The 14980-nt window shown below is 38.1% G+C and overlaps 2 protein-coding genes across 7 annotated transcripts in view; one reads left to right on the forward strand and one right to left on the reverse strand.

The window, feature by feature from the left end:
• RAB11A (RAB11A, member RAS oncogene family) overlaps positions 1 to 14980 on the forward strand; it is a 51836-nt gene that overhangs the window by 23516 nt on the left and 13340 nt on the right. For 2 of the 6 annotated variants that reach the window (XM_011968359.1, XM_011968368.1), the window contains one exon: positions 2758 to 4626. In XM_011968359.1, coding sequence (XP_011823749.1) covers positions 2758 to 2897 — 140 coding nt within the window. In that variant the 3' untranslated portion in view covers positions 2898 to 4626. Of the gene's footprint in view, positions 1 to 2757; positions 4633 to 14980 lie in introns of those variants that run through there. The other 4 variants (XR_001004684.1, XM_011968377.1, XM_011968350.1 and 1 more) reach the window with 4 other exon arrangements.
• Positions 10102 to 14980, reverse strand: part of MEGF11 (multiple EGF-like-domains 11) — a 254935-nt gene continuing 250056 nt past the window's right edge. The window contains exons 21-23 of the mRNA XM_011968341.1: positions 13612 to 13818; positions 12125 to 12919; positions 10102 to 12086 (exon numbers count right to left, since the gene is read on the reverse strand). Of these exons, the coding sequence (XP_011823731.1) occupies positions 12759 to 12919; positions 13612 to 13818 (368 nt within the window). The 3' untranslated portion in view covers positions 10102 to 12086; positions 12125 to 12758. The remainder of the gene's footprint in view (positions 12087 to 12124; positions 12920 to 13611; positions 13819 to 14980) is intronic.

Here is a 14980-nt window from a genome sequence, read left to right on the forward strand (position 1 = left end):
TGACCTCGTGATCTGCCCGCCTTGGCCTCCCAAAGTGCTGGGATTACAGGCGTGAGCCACCACACCTGGCTGTGCTTTGGACCTTTCACAAGGTCCAAACGATAGGTAGAGGTTAGGAAGAAAAAGAATTCTGCTGTATCATTTTTATATCATTTACATTTCTTTTGTGAGAGAACTAAATAGAAACCTCTGAAAGTTTGCTGGAAAATCAACTCACAAAAGGCAGATTAATTGGAAAAAAGGCATACAAAATTTATTAACATGTACACGGGGAGAACCAGAGAGATGACCCACCTCCTGATGGCATTCAGAAGCTTATGCCATTCTGGCAAAACAGGTTATGGGAAGGAGGAGAAAAGGAATTCTGTTGAGGGGATTACTGGGGAGGATGAATGGATCAGTGGACAGAAATTAATTGGTACATTGTCTCGTGAAAGAGTCTGTTTAAGTGTGGTTACATTCTTGGTCTTACAGGGAGGGGAAGAAAAAATAATTGTTCCTTTTGGTGGGTCTGGATCTCAGGCAGGTGAAGGAACTTCAGCTTCATCCTGTGCTGGGGAGAGAGGATGAGGAGGAGCAGAAGGTCAGAGAGACCTTGAGACTTCTTTTTTTTTTTTTTGAGGCAGAGTCTCGCTCTGTTGCCCAGGCTGGAGTGGCCGGATCTCAGCTCACTGCAAGCTCCGCCTCCCAGGTTTATGCCATTCTCCTGCCCCAGCCTCCCGAGTAGCTGGGACTACAGGCGCCCGCCACCTCGCCTGGCTAGTTTTTTGTATTTTTTTTTTAGTAGAGACGGGGTTTCACCGTGCTAGCCAGGATGGTCTCGATCTCCTGACCTCGTGATCCGCCCGTCTCGGCCTCCCAAAGTGCTGGGATTACAGGCTTGAGCCACCACACCCGGCCCCTTGAGACTTCTTTAGTTCAGCATATCAAAGTGCCATTTTGGAGTATGGGTTTCTGAGCCTCAACAGATGGATTTGTTTTGTATCTGGGATGTTGAATAGAGTAGCCACAGGTTACTATTGAGTGCTTGAAATATGGCTAGTTAGATGAAGAATTGGATTTTAAATTTTATTTAATTAAAATAGGTGGCTACTCCGTTGGATAGCACAAATTTAGAACATTTATCCCCATCTCAGTCTGGATTTATCTCATTATTTCCTCATGATTAAATTAGTTTTAAATATTTTTGGCAGGAATACATGGTGTCCTTCATAGGAATACATTGTGTCTTTTGTAGTACATCATATTAGGAGGCTAATTGTGTTAATTTGACACATTTTTAGAATTATCTTGCTTTTTGAGAGTAGTTTTTTTGGAGGGACAACTGGGAGAGTAAACAAAAATAAGGTACATTTTCTGTTCTTAAGGACTTTATAATCTAGTCAGAGGGAACAACTTTTAGGCAGTGTGGTATAAGACCAAATGTGTTACATACAGATACTTATTGTGGAGGAATTTAGTGACATTCCTGTAGTTATTTATCACAACACATTATATGTTGCAGTACAGCAGTAAGGCAGACACAGTTTTGATCCTTACAGAGTTTAACATTTAGTGAAAAAGGCAGACACTAAATTATTTTTGTTAAGTGTCATGAAAGAAAAATAGAGTTTACATATAACATCTTAAGTTGCCTGTTTTGTATCATTCTTTAATTACAATTTAAGTTTTGTTCAGGAGGTCACTGATAAACACATTATCTTCTTTTCCCTTCCAAGAATCCATTGGGATTTTAGCATGTTTATTAAGTTGTACTCTACCGAATGCATCTGATAGTGCAAATTTATTTATTTATTTATTTATTTATTTATTTTTGTTTTTTGAGATGGAGTCTTGCTCTGTCGCCCAGGCTGGGGTGCAGTGGCCGGATCTCAGCTCACTGCAAGCTCTGCCTCCCGGGTTTATGCCATTCTCCTGCCTCAGCCTCCCGAGTAGCTGGGACTACAGGCGCCCGCCACCTCGCCCGGCTAGTTTTTTGTATTTTTTAGTAGAGACGGAGTTTCACTGTGTTAGCCAGGATGGTCTCGATCTCCTGACCTCGTGATCCGCCCGTCTCGGCCTCCCAAAGTGCTGGGTATTTATTTTTTTGTGTGGTACAATGTCATTGTGTGTAGGCAATTTTTGTTTTGTTTTGTTTTTTGGGGTAAAGGTAGACTGAAAATACTCTTATGGTTTACTTCGAATCCATAAGTCCATAAACTATGTAATGCTATTGGTTTACCTCTTTTATTTATTTATTTATTTTTTGAGACGGAGTCTTGCTCTGTTTCCCAGGCTGGAGTGCAGTAGTGCGATCTCGGCTCACCACAACCTCTGCCTCCCGGGTTCAAGTGATTCTCCTGCCTCAGCCTCCTGAGTAGCTGGGATTACAGGCACCCGCCATCATGCCTAATTTTTGCATTTTTAAAGAGACAGGGTTTCACCATGTTGGTCAGGCTGGTCTTGAAGTACTGACCTCAGGTGATGTGCCTGGCCTGGTAGACCTTTTTAAGGTCTCTTTAAACAGCGATTTATTTGACTGGTGAACCTTTCCCTCTGAAATGGAAAAACCTTTGTTTCTTTTCTTACCCCAAGGGCAATTGTTAAAGGGTTGAATCTAATCAGTGACTGTTTGAAAATAAAACTTTAAATTTATGTATTCTCTGTTCAGTTTCCTTATGGTCTTTGATGCAAATATATCTCCTACCTCTATGTATCTTTTATCCTAACTATGATAGGTTATTCACGGTAAGTATTGTGATTTCTTTTTTCCTTCAGAGATTTACCGCATTGTTTCTCAGAAGCAAATGTCAGACAGACGCGAAAATGACATGTCTCCAAGCAACAATGTGGTTCCTATTCATGTTCCACCAACCACTGAAAACAAGCCAAAGGTGCAGTGCTGTCAGAACATCTAAGGCATTTCTCTTCTCCCCTAGAAGGCTGTGTATAGTCCATTTCCCAGGTCTGAGATTTAAATATATTTGTAATTCTTGTGTCACTTTTGTGTTTTATTACTTCATACTTATGAATTTTTCCATGTCCTAAGTCTTTTGATTTTAGCTTTATAAAATCATCTACTTGTCCCGAATGACTGCAGCTTTTTTTCATGCTATGGCTTCACTAGCCTTAGTTTAATAAACTGAATGTTTGGATTCCTCAATTATTGTTTACTTTTTATCATGGAAGCCTGTCACTGTACGTAGGACATAATAGAACTTGATCACTTGAAGCTCAGGCCTATTGGTCTTGATCAAATCAAACTAAGACGACCTTAGAAATAAGCTACCATTTTGCCACAGAGCAGCTTATCGGTAATACACTCTTCTCTCAATGCAGTGTATATTTCCACAAATATAAGAATTGCCCTATAAACATAGCAGGATTTTGAGAGCTTGAAAATTTTCCATTATCTGGACATGAATTTCTAAAATGCCTTAATAGGTTTATGTAGTTGAGTAAATTTTGTTTTTTAATTTTTGTAAGCATCAAAGTTGATTAGAGAGGGGGGCACTTTTTCTGGAGAATTCTCTTAGTAAACACAAGAGATTGTTACGGTTTCATTAGTAGTATGGTTATGGGGCCGTAAGTTAAACAGTGCTGCCTGGCAGGCTGGGAACTGGAGGGACTTGTGGAATTCCATCTCAGGTGCCTCTGTTGCAATGATCAGGCAGCCCAAAAGATTTAAATGATCTATAATAATTTCCAAGCAGTAGATGATGTGGCCTTTTATTGCTCAGGCAATAACTGGTTTAATGCTGGTAGTGTCAAATTTTGAAGTGTTAATTTTGTCTTAAAACCTTCCAGTAAGTGAAATGCAACCTAGTTTTATCACCATATCCACCAGCAGGCATGGATAATTATTTTAACAATGCTAATATTTGAGTTTTGCAGTATATTATGGAATATAGTCCAGTTAAATCTTTGGTTTCAGTATGTCTGAAGAATACAGTGAGAGGTTAATTTTTGCTCAAGTGGTACCACTTAAAGGCATGTATTCTTTTAGTATGTAAAATGAAATAGTACCTTGAGTTTAAATAGAATGCATTTTAGGCATTGTAGAGACCTGAAATAGTTTTCTTCCACTACATTGTTGAAATCAATGAAGCAATTAGTTTCTCATTCAGAAATGTGCACACTAATATTTAGTTTTGCTTTCTCGTGGATAATATTAAGCACTTACTCTGCAGTTTCCTGGAAGTGGTGTGTCAACTGCAGTGATACTATTCAGGATGGTGGGAAATCCCCCGAAATATGTATGTGTGGGCTTGCTTAGATTACTATATTTCATAGTTAATCTTTTGTCTCTTGCAGTGCTCATGATGTGTGGGGCACACGGAAGGCATTGCTGTAGTCAGTCATTTTGGTTTTCTTCTATAGCCATTTTATTATTTTAGTGTATTGGTTATGAAGATAATATCTATTTGTAAATTGCTACTTTGTATTTTATGCATGCTCTGTAATTTGATTTTTTTTTTTTTTTTAGTTATTGATTTGGAATATATTCACATTCTAATAAACAGTTATAGGGGGATTATTTCTTATGTTGTCAGATTACATTTTTCCTTTGAGTGCTTTGGATGCAGCCGTGGAATCCTGATGTAAAAGCATAGGTTCTTGCATTACTGAGTAAACATTGAATTGGGAGCATCAGTATGTGAATTCAGCTTTGATTTTAGACCTGCAGTTCAATTATGTTTTTCTTGGAAAAAGTATGTCCAAAAACATTAGGAAAGTAGTGTGTACTTTCATATATAACAGAGTCACCAGACCCAGGAAAAGAATCCATCTCTATTTTATTGAAAGTTGGTGGTAAATTTTTTACAAAGTAAGGAGAAAGGAGAAAAACTAAATAGTGAATTGAAAATGAATAAAGTAACTTAGAATTTTTACCCAAGTGTAGACCTAAATGTTGCTTTGGGTATGGTTGGATCTTGGGAGAATTCCAGGAAATATTAGATATTAGAAAATGACTTCAATTGCATTTCAACAGGTGTCTTTGTTCTGAGTAGTATCTAAGGAGACAAACTGTCTCAAGTAAGAAACAATACATTTTTAAATATTTTGACAATTCAGGGCTTACGGCAGTTTAGAAGTATTTTGCTATTTGACCTTGATTTTCAGTTATTTTAACTTTGAATTTTAAAAAAATTTTTATTTATTTATTTTTTTTGAGATGGAGTCTTGCTCTGTCGCCCAGGCTGGAGTTCAGTGGCGCGATCTCCGCTCACTGCAAGCTTCACCTCCCCTCCCGGGTTCATCCCATTCTGCGTCAGCCTCCTGAGTAGCTGGGACTACAGGCGCCCGCCATCACGCCCGGCTCATTTTTTGTATTTTTAGTAGAGACGGGGTTTCACCATGTTAGCCAGGATGGTCTCAATCTCCTAACCTCATGATCTGCCCGCCTCGGCCTCCCAAATTGCTGGGATTAAAGGCGTGAGCCACCGTGCCCAGCCTTGAATTATTTTTTTTTAACCTGTTATATAGTCTCCTGAATAGTTAGCTAGCCGTGGTGCCTTGATTTAATCTTACGTCATTGTTCTCAAATGCCATGATTTCTTTTTAATAGTAGTTGTCATTATGTAAGGGTAAGTTATTGCCCATTGCATTGACTATGTTAAATTGTAATTATAAGAAGAGGTGCCAGCTAGTGACCTTACATCAGTGATCTTTTAAGTTCTGAAGGGTTCTGCAGAAAAGTTAGACTTCTTGAGTTTGGGTTGCCCATCAGAGCTGGTCACATTTCTTTGATCATTGAGAAAATGAATATCTTAATTTTTGTCTTTGCTGACTTGTATTTATAAAATACAAATGCTTTTCGTGGGCTTGAGCTATTGTTATAATCTCTTCCATCTACCTTAGAGAAGAAGCTGTACTACTTAGTTTTGGCCCACACCGGAAGCAAAATAATTCAAAGGCTGGGTGGATAATTAAGAACTTATTCTAACCTGTTAGGTTTCAGTTTAGGGGGCTTGCTTTGTTTGTTTTAACAGAGGAAAAAATATAAATTGATTTTCTGATGTCTCACAAATATCATAAACCTAGAAAACAAAACAAAAAATGAATTTTGTAAAAGGTTATGTATGACTTCCATTTGCTCTATAAAAAAATGAACAAAGATTGTGAAAGGATCCTCTTCCACCACATCATTTAATAGGTTAGCAGAACAGATAGGGAGCTATGACACTAGCGCCAAAGAGAGATTTTTCTTCTGGTTGAGTGGTGCTGGTGCCACGCCCCTTTCTGGGATTTGACAGGTCTTTCCCACTCACCTATACAATGTGCCAAGTAAACTGGAGTTGTCATTCTAATGTTTTAAAGAATGATTGGTTCCCCCCAAACTGTAGGAGGTTGATGGTAACAATAAAGTGATACAAAATGTTAATGTCATTATAACTTATGTAAGGGAGACCATTAGGCTGAGAATCAATATGATTGAGGTTATCTATTCTCCTGAAAAGTGAATTGGAGAATAAAGAAAGAATATTTGAAAGGATGTTGTGTACTAGGCAATATACTAGCATATATTAGAAAATATGGTAAACTGTGGGTTAAAAGAGTGAAAGTAGCTGGTATGATAGAGCACTGTACTGAGTAACGAAGAGTTTGTAGTCATGGCTCTTGTGGTCATTTCATTTTTGAGCCTCACATTCTTCCAATTAATGAGAGTACCAGATTAGATAAATTCTGGGGATTCATCCCAACTCTAACTCTGTAATTCTCTGAATGAACTCTCTCTTCTATTAAAGCCAAATTATTAACATTCTAACTCAAATTTAAATTTAATAGAGAAGTCAAAATGAGGTATACACTTTGTGGAATGTTTTTGGTCTTATCACAATAACCTGATTAAAATGGTACCTTTATTTCCATGTTTACTCCTTTAAATAGGATGAAAGCTTTCAGAACATTTATTTGCAAAATGACTGTCAATATCAATAATATGCATCAAAGTACCATATATGCTAAGGGGGAGGAGCACTTGATGGGCTGCTATATTAATTGTAAATTGAGAACTGCTTGTTTTATGGCTTTTGCTGTTAAAAAAAAAACTGCTGGCTTTTAATATATACTTTAAAATATACTCATGTCTGGGAGAGAACTTTTAAAAACATTTTGTGTTTAATTTTTAAAAAATTATTTCTTTAATGGGAATCTACAAGAAAGTAGATCAATCCACAGGCTAGCTATCCAGTAGAACCAGTGATTAAATCCAGGTGTACAGGTTTATGTGTGCATGTACATGACATACATGGTATTTTGGGGTTGTTGATATGGTGATCTAATTAATAGTCAAAACATTATTTGAATTCAAGTCTTTGACATTTATTAATTATAGGATAGTTTCTGACACAGGTGTGAGCACAAAATGTTATGTATATTGGCTAACTGCTATGTTACCAGTACCAGTGATGGTCGTGAGAATTAGCAGCCAACAGGATTCCTTTACTGTGTTTGAGTCAGTGGAACTTAACCTTGCTCCAAACCACAAAATCTCAGATCTTTTTAACTCTCATCCCAATGAATAATGTACTGTTTTTAGTGTCTATCCCCCTGTTGACAACCTCTAATCTCTCAGCATACCGTTTTCTAAGGTATCTCTAGGGAAGAGGGTACTGTTCCTTGTCATATCTTTTAAGAAGTTGCTGACCATTGTACTAGCCTCTGTGCCAAAGTGTTTCATCATATGGGCCGAAGAATACTATAGAAGATCATGCCTGAGATGGGACAGTCTGGGAAGCCCCAAGAAGCAACACTTTCCATAGGCTGTCTTTGATGTGAAACCAATTCTGGAGGAGGCAGTTGGGGTCCTCATTTACTAGTTTTGATTTACATTAGAGTGGATGCCTAAATAACAGTACCATTGCTTTCAGACAGTCCCCATGCTTGTACAGTCCCCATGCTTTCAGACCCAAGGATCTGGAAGGCCATCTGCTAGACTGGACAGTGGCTTGGGAAGCAGAAGGTGGAATGAGGAGGGAATCTGACAACTGAAGCTAAAGAGCAGAGCTTCCACTTTCTGTGGGTTTGGATTAGAGCATTGTTTATTCTTTCTAGCTCTGCAAGCCCAGGGAAGAAAATACATAATCAGCACCCCACTGATCACCAGGGCTCTCCATTTATCTCTCCCCTTTGGTAGTCACTACATTGTAAGAGCCACAAGGGCAGGGAACATGCTTTTTTCATACAGGTTGAGCATCCCTAATCCAAAAATTCAAAATGCTTTAAAATTGAAAATGTGAGCACTCACATGATGTCACAGTTGGAAAATTTCACACCTGACCTTGCGACAGGTCACAGTCAAAATGCAGGCACGCCACACACAGTTTATTCAGTGTTCCCGCATAGGTGTACAGTAACCTTTCAATCAAAACAGCATCGTAGGTGGAGACTGAAAGCCAGCTGGTGGTGGTGGTGGTTTAACTGCTGGTACAGATACTCTGGTGATGCTACTGTGCTGCTTAGTTACCCTGAACACATTCTTTTTCCCTGTATTAATGATTGATGATCATATTTTGTAAATACTAGTGTGAATGTGTGAATAAGTGTAAGAAAATGAATTACTTATTGGTAGTTTAGAAATTCACAGTCAGGAATGATGGTGTTGCAAACCACCACAGATTGTCCACATGGGTGGCTGAGACAGTGACACCTTTGCTTTCTGATGGTTCAATACACACAAACTTTATTTCATGCACAAAATTATTAAAAATATTGTGTAAAATTACCTTTAGGCTATGTGTACAAGGTGAATATGAAGTGTAAAATGAATTGCATGTTTAAACTTGGGTCCCATCCCAAAGATAGCTCATTATGTATATGCAGATATTCCAAAATTTGAAAAAATCCCAAATTTGAAACACTTCTGGTCCCAAGCATTTTGGATAGGGGATACTCAACCTGTATTTACATTCATAGTATCTATCTCCCCCTCCCCTTGACAATTCCATGTCAGGACAATTAGGGAGGGCCATCTAAAAGAGTGAGAGGGCTAATCTTAGGGTTCATTCTGGTGTAGCTTGGGGAGCTGAGAATTACTATTCAAATTTTAAAGTTTTTATTAAAATTATACAGAATTATATATTACAATTATATAAATATATACTTATATATAATTATACGAAAGTATAAAAGTACAATGAACCCCCCATGTATTCATCCCTTCATAGAAAGATTTTCCATTTCCGGTTGCTGCATATTGATTAAATGGGCCTCTTTCTTCCCTCTGGTTAAATGAATGGCTAATGTGTCATTCCTGAGTGCACAACTTGCAGCAATTGGCCATTAGTTATCATTCGTAGTACTGAGTAATATTCTGAGACTTGTGGTGCATAATCTTATACTACTGTCAGTAAATATCTTTTTTAGTCTTAAAACTCTTGATTATATTTTGTCTTTAACTGAGATGTCAACTCATAGCTCTTGAGAATTACCTATTAGTAATCTCTTCTGAATGGGTCTTCAGAATATGAGGGTTATATACATATGAGGATTATATACAAACCTTTGGAACTATGAAGGAGGAATTTTAAACTTATTTGAATGAACTCAGTAAGCTATATTTTAGCATCTGTATTTTATTAAAAAGTAACCCTGTTGCTGCTTTACCAGTTTGATCACAAGTTTATGTCTTTAAAGTTTGTAAAACAGATATACCCATAGTAACTCTACTGGATGATAACTTCTACTCGTGGAAAGCTGTTCATTGCATTTATAGAAATTAAGTGGTCCTTACACTGGCCCTTATTCATTCCATGTAAGTACCTTTGTGCCTCTGGGGCTGAGCACAAACTGTAATAGTTGTCTTTGAGTCCAAATATTTGTGAAAGCTGAGAAACCCTCTAATTTTAGTATACTGAATGTATATGAGATTTTTAAATAACTTTTGAACATGAATAAAAATATGGTGCTCACATTTATTATTTTAAAGAAAGAGACTTCTCTGTCAAAAATTCCATACAAGTTTTTCACTTATTTTCAAGCATCTACTAGAATAATTTTCGTTCTTCCGGCTGTTTAAAGTGCCCAAGCAGGATGTAGGTTAGTTCTACCCTTAAACTTAAGGTGTAGATTATAAACGTGTTTTCCATTTGCAACACAACAGTATGCATTCTTGTTAAATTAGTTTGAGAAATTTGTTTTATTTTGTACAAGGTACAATCCCTCTGCACAGTGAACATATATATTACAAATCTGTGATTTAAAAAAGTATTGCGATTTCACAGTCTCATTAATACTACTGTACAATAATGGTTTTTCTTTCATTCATTTTAATTGTACACATATTTGTCTGAAAATTTAGTTTCTGAAAAATAATTGAGATCTTTCAAAGTCACCCATAAAATGCACAGTGCACATGTTTAGGCTGACCATGAACCTATTTGTGATGGTGTTAGAAGTTTCTAACAGTTGCTTTGTAAGATTGAAATGTCTTTTACTGATAACTCTTCGGTAGGTGAAGGCAGCTATTGTCACCATAATCACACCTTCTGCCTTTCCCTTCTCTGTATTGCCTGGTTTGACTTGTATTATATTTCCTTAAAAAGTCATGGAATGCTAGAGCTGAAGGGTTATTAGAGCTGTCTTCCCACTCTCTGCTTCTCCCCTTTTTTATGCATAGAAAAAAAAGGAGCCCAGAGAGGGCAACTAACTTGACCAGAGTAACACTGAAATCTCTTGATTCAGTGCCTAGTCTTTCCACCTCTTGCTGAATACCTTTGCCCAGAGGATAGTTGACAAAAGAGGCGAAACTTGAAACTTCAGTAATGCTGCTTGTTTGTAGTTTGCCAGGCAGCAGTTATTATACATGCAGGATAAGGGAAGAAGAGAAAACCTGGGATTGAGTTGAAGTTTCTCCTTGCTAATCTGACATCTTCATGCTTCTTCATCTTTGCTTCACAAACACTTGCTGCCCTGAAATACTGAGGTAAGCCGCTTACTTATATTTCTTTCTACATATGTATGAGAAATATTTACTTGGGTCTACAAAGTAATTTTCTAATATTTATGTTTTAATAAGGCTTTTTTGGAAAGTAAATTTACTATTGCTAATCAGTTGTTCCCATGCACACATGCAGCATTCATGTAAGTATTATATATTTTCCTCTAACAGTAAAATTTGCTTATGCCTTGAGTGACGTGGGAAGGGGAGATGTACTCATTTATTTATTTTTTTGCTTTTTCTGATTATTGCCCAAAGTATTGTGTTCCATGGCAGGCTTCCAATTTCTGTCAAGGGTTTCAGAACTCTCATACTTGCTGTAGCAGTATTCCAGCTTTGTAATCATTTAGTTCCTCTTCTGTATATCTTTTTGGAAGTGTTTTTTACTGGCTGGACTGTACCAGTGAATAGAGTGGTACAGGAGTAGCCATTAGCTTCCTAGGTTTGCCCTTTTTGTTTTTAATTCTTGTGAGAAGGTTCTCTTTAGGGCTTGGGATTTGACTTCATTTGGACTCATCTGAGCCTCAGTTTATCTATGTTCATAGTGGAAGGTACAGACACATCTGAATACTGGGATCTGGAGCATTAGCTCATTGTAATGCATATTGGGCTAGCTCAGTAAGTAGTAGTTTTAAGATAGAAGGTGGAAGGACTTCATATCCCCTGCTGTTTACAGTAACTTTTTACATCACGTTACAGCAACTGGTTACAGTTCATTCTTTTTTTGATCATTTCATTTAGTTCCATCAAAAAGCGTAATGTACTTTAAGCAATGTAAATTTCCTATATCCACATTTGTCCAATTTCCTGTATACTTTTAGGTTTCATACTACATCAATCCCAAGATTTATGAAGTACTACTTGGAAGCAAGTATTCTTTTGAGTCAAGGGATGCTGACCAAATAAAATGAGGAGGCCAACTAGCCGTCTTTAGGGATACTTAATCCCAACCAGTCTGTGACTGCTTGCTTAAAGGATCATCTTAGAGCTCTGTTTTACATGGAATGATTCAGGTGTTGAATGGACTAAGTAGGTATGACATAGCCAGCACTGACTTGTAATGTCCTTAAACTTCGAATTGGCAAAATTTGATAAAGCTGCCCTAGGAATCTTGATGCAGACTTGTTGCTGCACTTTGGATATGTGTGTGTGTGTGTGTATGTGTGTCTATGTGTCTGTGTGTCTGTGTTTATGTGTGTGTATTTAAACCTATCGGGGCAGAAGAAAGTAAAGTCTTGTTTTTTTAAAATGGAAGTTGTCAGCATAAGACTATATACTAGATTCTGTAATCTTGGCTGTTGTAATTTGATGGACCAGACATATATGTACAGATATTTTAAGACTGTTCTATTTAAGAACAGTTCATGTCTATGTACTAATTGTCTTCAGTAATAAAACAGATGTTGATGATAACAGCAACCAAAAGTACATATACGTTTTAGGTGCTTTAAAGTAATCCTCTTCCCTCCCCAGTCTCCTTTTTGTCCTAGGAAGGTTGGTTAAACCTACATGTTTTTAAAATATCACGTTTCAGATAAATATATATGTATCAGCTATATTTAGCTGATGTTGATGAGTTGTTATATCTTAAAATGTTTTAAAAATCATATCCAGGGCATTTGGGGCTGAGTGGGTGATAGGATTTGCCTTTGAGAACACAATTCCTTGAACAATTATCCCAGTCCCACCTGGACGCTCTTCTTTAGTTCCAGGTGAACGTAATAACTAACATGCAGCTGGAGCCAGTCTGTACCATTACTTCAAGTCAAGGGATTGTCTTCTTTCAGAGAGTCAGAATATTCAGTAGAGCACACTGCAAGAGAGAAGCTTATCCCTCTTAAGATTGCTTGTCCTGGGACGGCCCATTGGCAGGGCTCTGTCTTACTGGGAGGAGGTCATAATGACCAGGAATATGGCTGTTCCTAGGTAGGTCGTATGGATTCTGGATATAGCTGGAGTTATGACCGCGACCTTCTTGGACCACACTGACTGTGGGCTCTAAGAAATATAGTGAAAAATGAGTTCAGAGAACAGATTAGCTTTGGTTGCCTTGTTGGAGAGGAAGAGAGTTCTGCTTAACTTGGGGAAAGGAGCTAGGGATTTATAAATCTATGACAAATACATGAGGCTTAGGATTCAGGCTTGCTCAGGAGATGGAAAACTAAGTGAATGTGCTGTCAAAATCCAAGCCTCTCGTCAACACAAAAGGATTTAAAATATCCTAGAGGTAGGAGTCTTATCAGTGAGCCCAGGGACATAAACTGGGAGAAGGCAGAAGGTGATTTAGAAACTTGTCAATGTCTCTGATTGCTTTCTTTTTTAAAATGAGATTTGTATCAACAATCAGTTGAAGTATGTGTGTGTGTGTGTGTGCGCGCGCGCGCGCGCACCCACTTTCCACCCCCAGTATTTGTTTCATATTAGTCCTGGTGTTTTTTAAAGCAGAGTTGGTACAATAATTTGTACCAACTAATAATTTTGTTGGTATATAATAATTTGTACCAACTTAATAATTCCTGCATTAGCGAGGGAGGGCAGTCCTAGGAAAGACAGTTCACCTTAGAGATGCCTTAAAAAACAACAAAAGAAGGATGTGTGGTCAAGATGGGGTGAGTGGAGAGGGCTTGCTTTTACTTCAAATGCTGCATTATTGCCCGGATTTCACTAAGTTACTTATTTGAGACACCTACCAACTTCATATATATTTTTATTAGATGTCGACAAGGATGGCACATCTGTGTACGGAGACCCCATGTGCACAGGCGACTTCATTTCTACATAGCTGCTTTCTGGAAGCTTGCAGGTGAGGATGGGTGGGTCCTTAATTGTGGCGTAAGGGTTTTCACTGCTATTCAAGGAACAAGTACTAGAACTGCACACGGATTCTTTCATGTAATCTGCAAGGCAAGAGAGAGTTCTTAGGACAAACAAGAATACAAGTCTTCATGTTAATACCAGAAGCAGACTGTAGTTGAGTTTATGTGCCTTCAGGATCCTAGGGCTGGAAAAGCCAGGATAATCCAAGATTGATTTACTTATTAAATGTGTTGAGAAGTGCTCTCCCAGGTAGGCAGAGTTCTTTTTCCAAAGAAACTTATGTTTTTGGAGGACGGGAACATTTTTGTTTTTAGTAGTCAGGTATTAATTCAAGATATGCATAATATGCTTTGACATGTATTATTTAATTTTTGTAAATTCTTGCAAGGATTGCTGATAGTTGCATTTTATGAGATGAAGGCTCAGAGATATGAAGTGACTTAGCTAAAGTCACACAGCTAGTAAATGTCAGTGCCAAGACTTGAATCCATGCCTTTGGACTCCTTGGCCTGTGCATTCTGTGATGATATTCTTGTGAATTCTTCTTTTTTGAGATGTTGCCTAGGCTGGTCTCAAACTCCTGCGCTTAAGTGATTCTTCCGCCTCAGCCTCCTGAGTAGCTGGTATTATCAGTACGTGCCACCACACCTGGCTTGAATTGTTTTCGATGACTGAGAAGCTTAGGTTCAGAAGAAGTAGGCGTGCATGTTTTAGCACAGATGTCAGCAATTTGACAGCCTATAAGTGGCAGACTCTTAGCAGTATCCCTGCCCTCCAGGAGCTCATGATCAGAATAGGGTAGACTGAAGTGTAATTGAGGTGTAAAAAGCACGTCAGTCTTAAGCTAGCCTTTGGAAAGTTCCTGTTTTCTAGCAAGCCTATAACGTGTTCTTGGGTTGCTTATCCTGTTCTTGTCAATGCTTACTGAAACCCATTTCAGCAGCATCTTTCTGATACTAGAGCTCATGCTTCCTCTCCTGCCACCTCTCAGTTGTATAGTTGTACCATCCCCAAGACTTCAGAGTACAAAAGGATGCAGGCTGGTTTCCAAGTATGAAATGAGGTACTGTAGCTTCACTGGAGAAAGAAAGGTTCTTTAGTGACTAGGAGCCACGGAAGGAAAGGGGATTCCCTCTTTCAGCCTCTATACCATTCTCCTTTTGGGGAAGATCACTGCGTCCTGCACATAGTCCCAAGCAAGGCAGGATTTGCCTGGAAAGAGCAGTAAACTCTAATGTAGCA

Source organism: Mandrillus leucophaeus, unplaced genomic scaffold (assembly GCF_000951045.1).
Source record: "Mandrillus leucophaeus isolate KB7577 unplaced genomic scaffold, Mleu.le_1.0 Scaffold12, whole genome shotgun sequence".
Lineage (NCBI taxonomy): Eukaryota > Metazoa > Chordata > Mammalia > Primates > Cercopithecidae > Mandrillus > Mandrillus leucophaeus.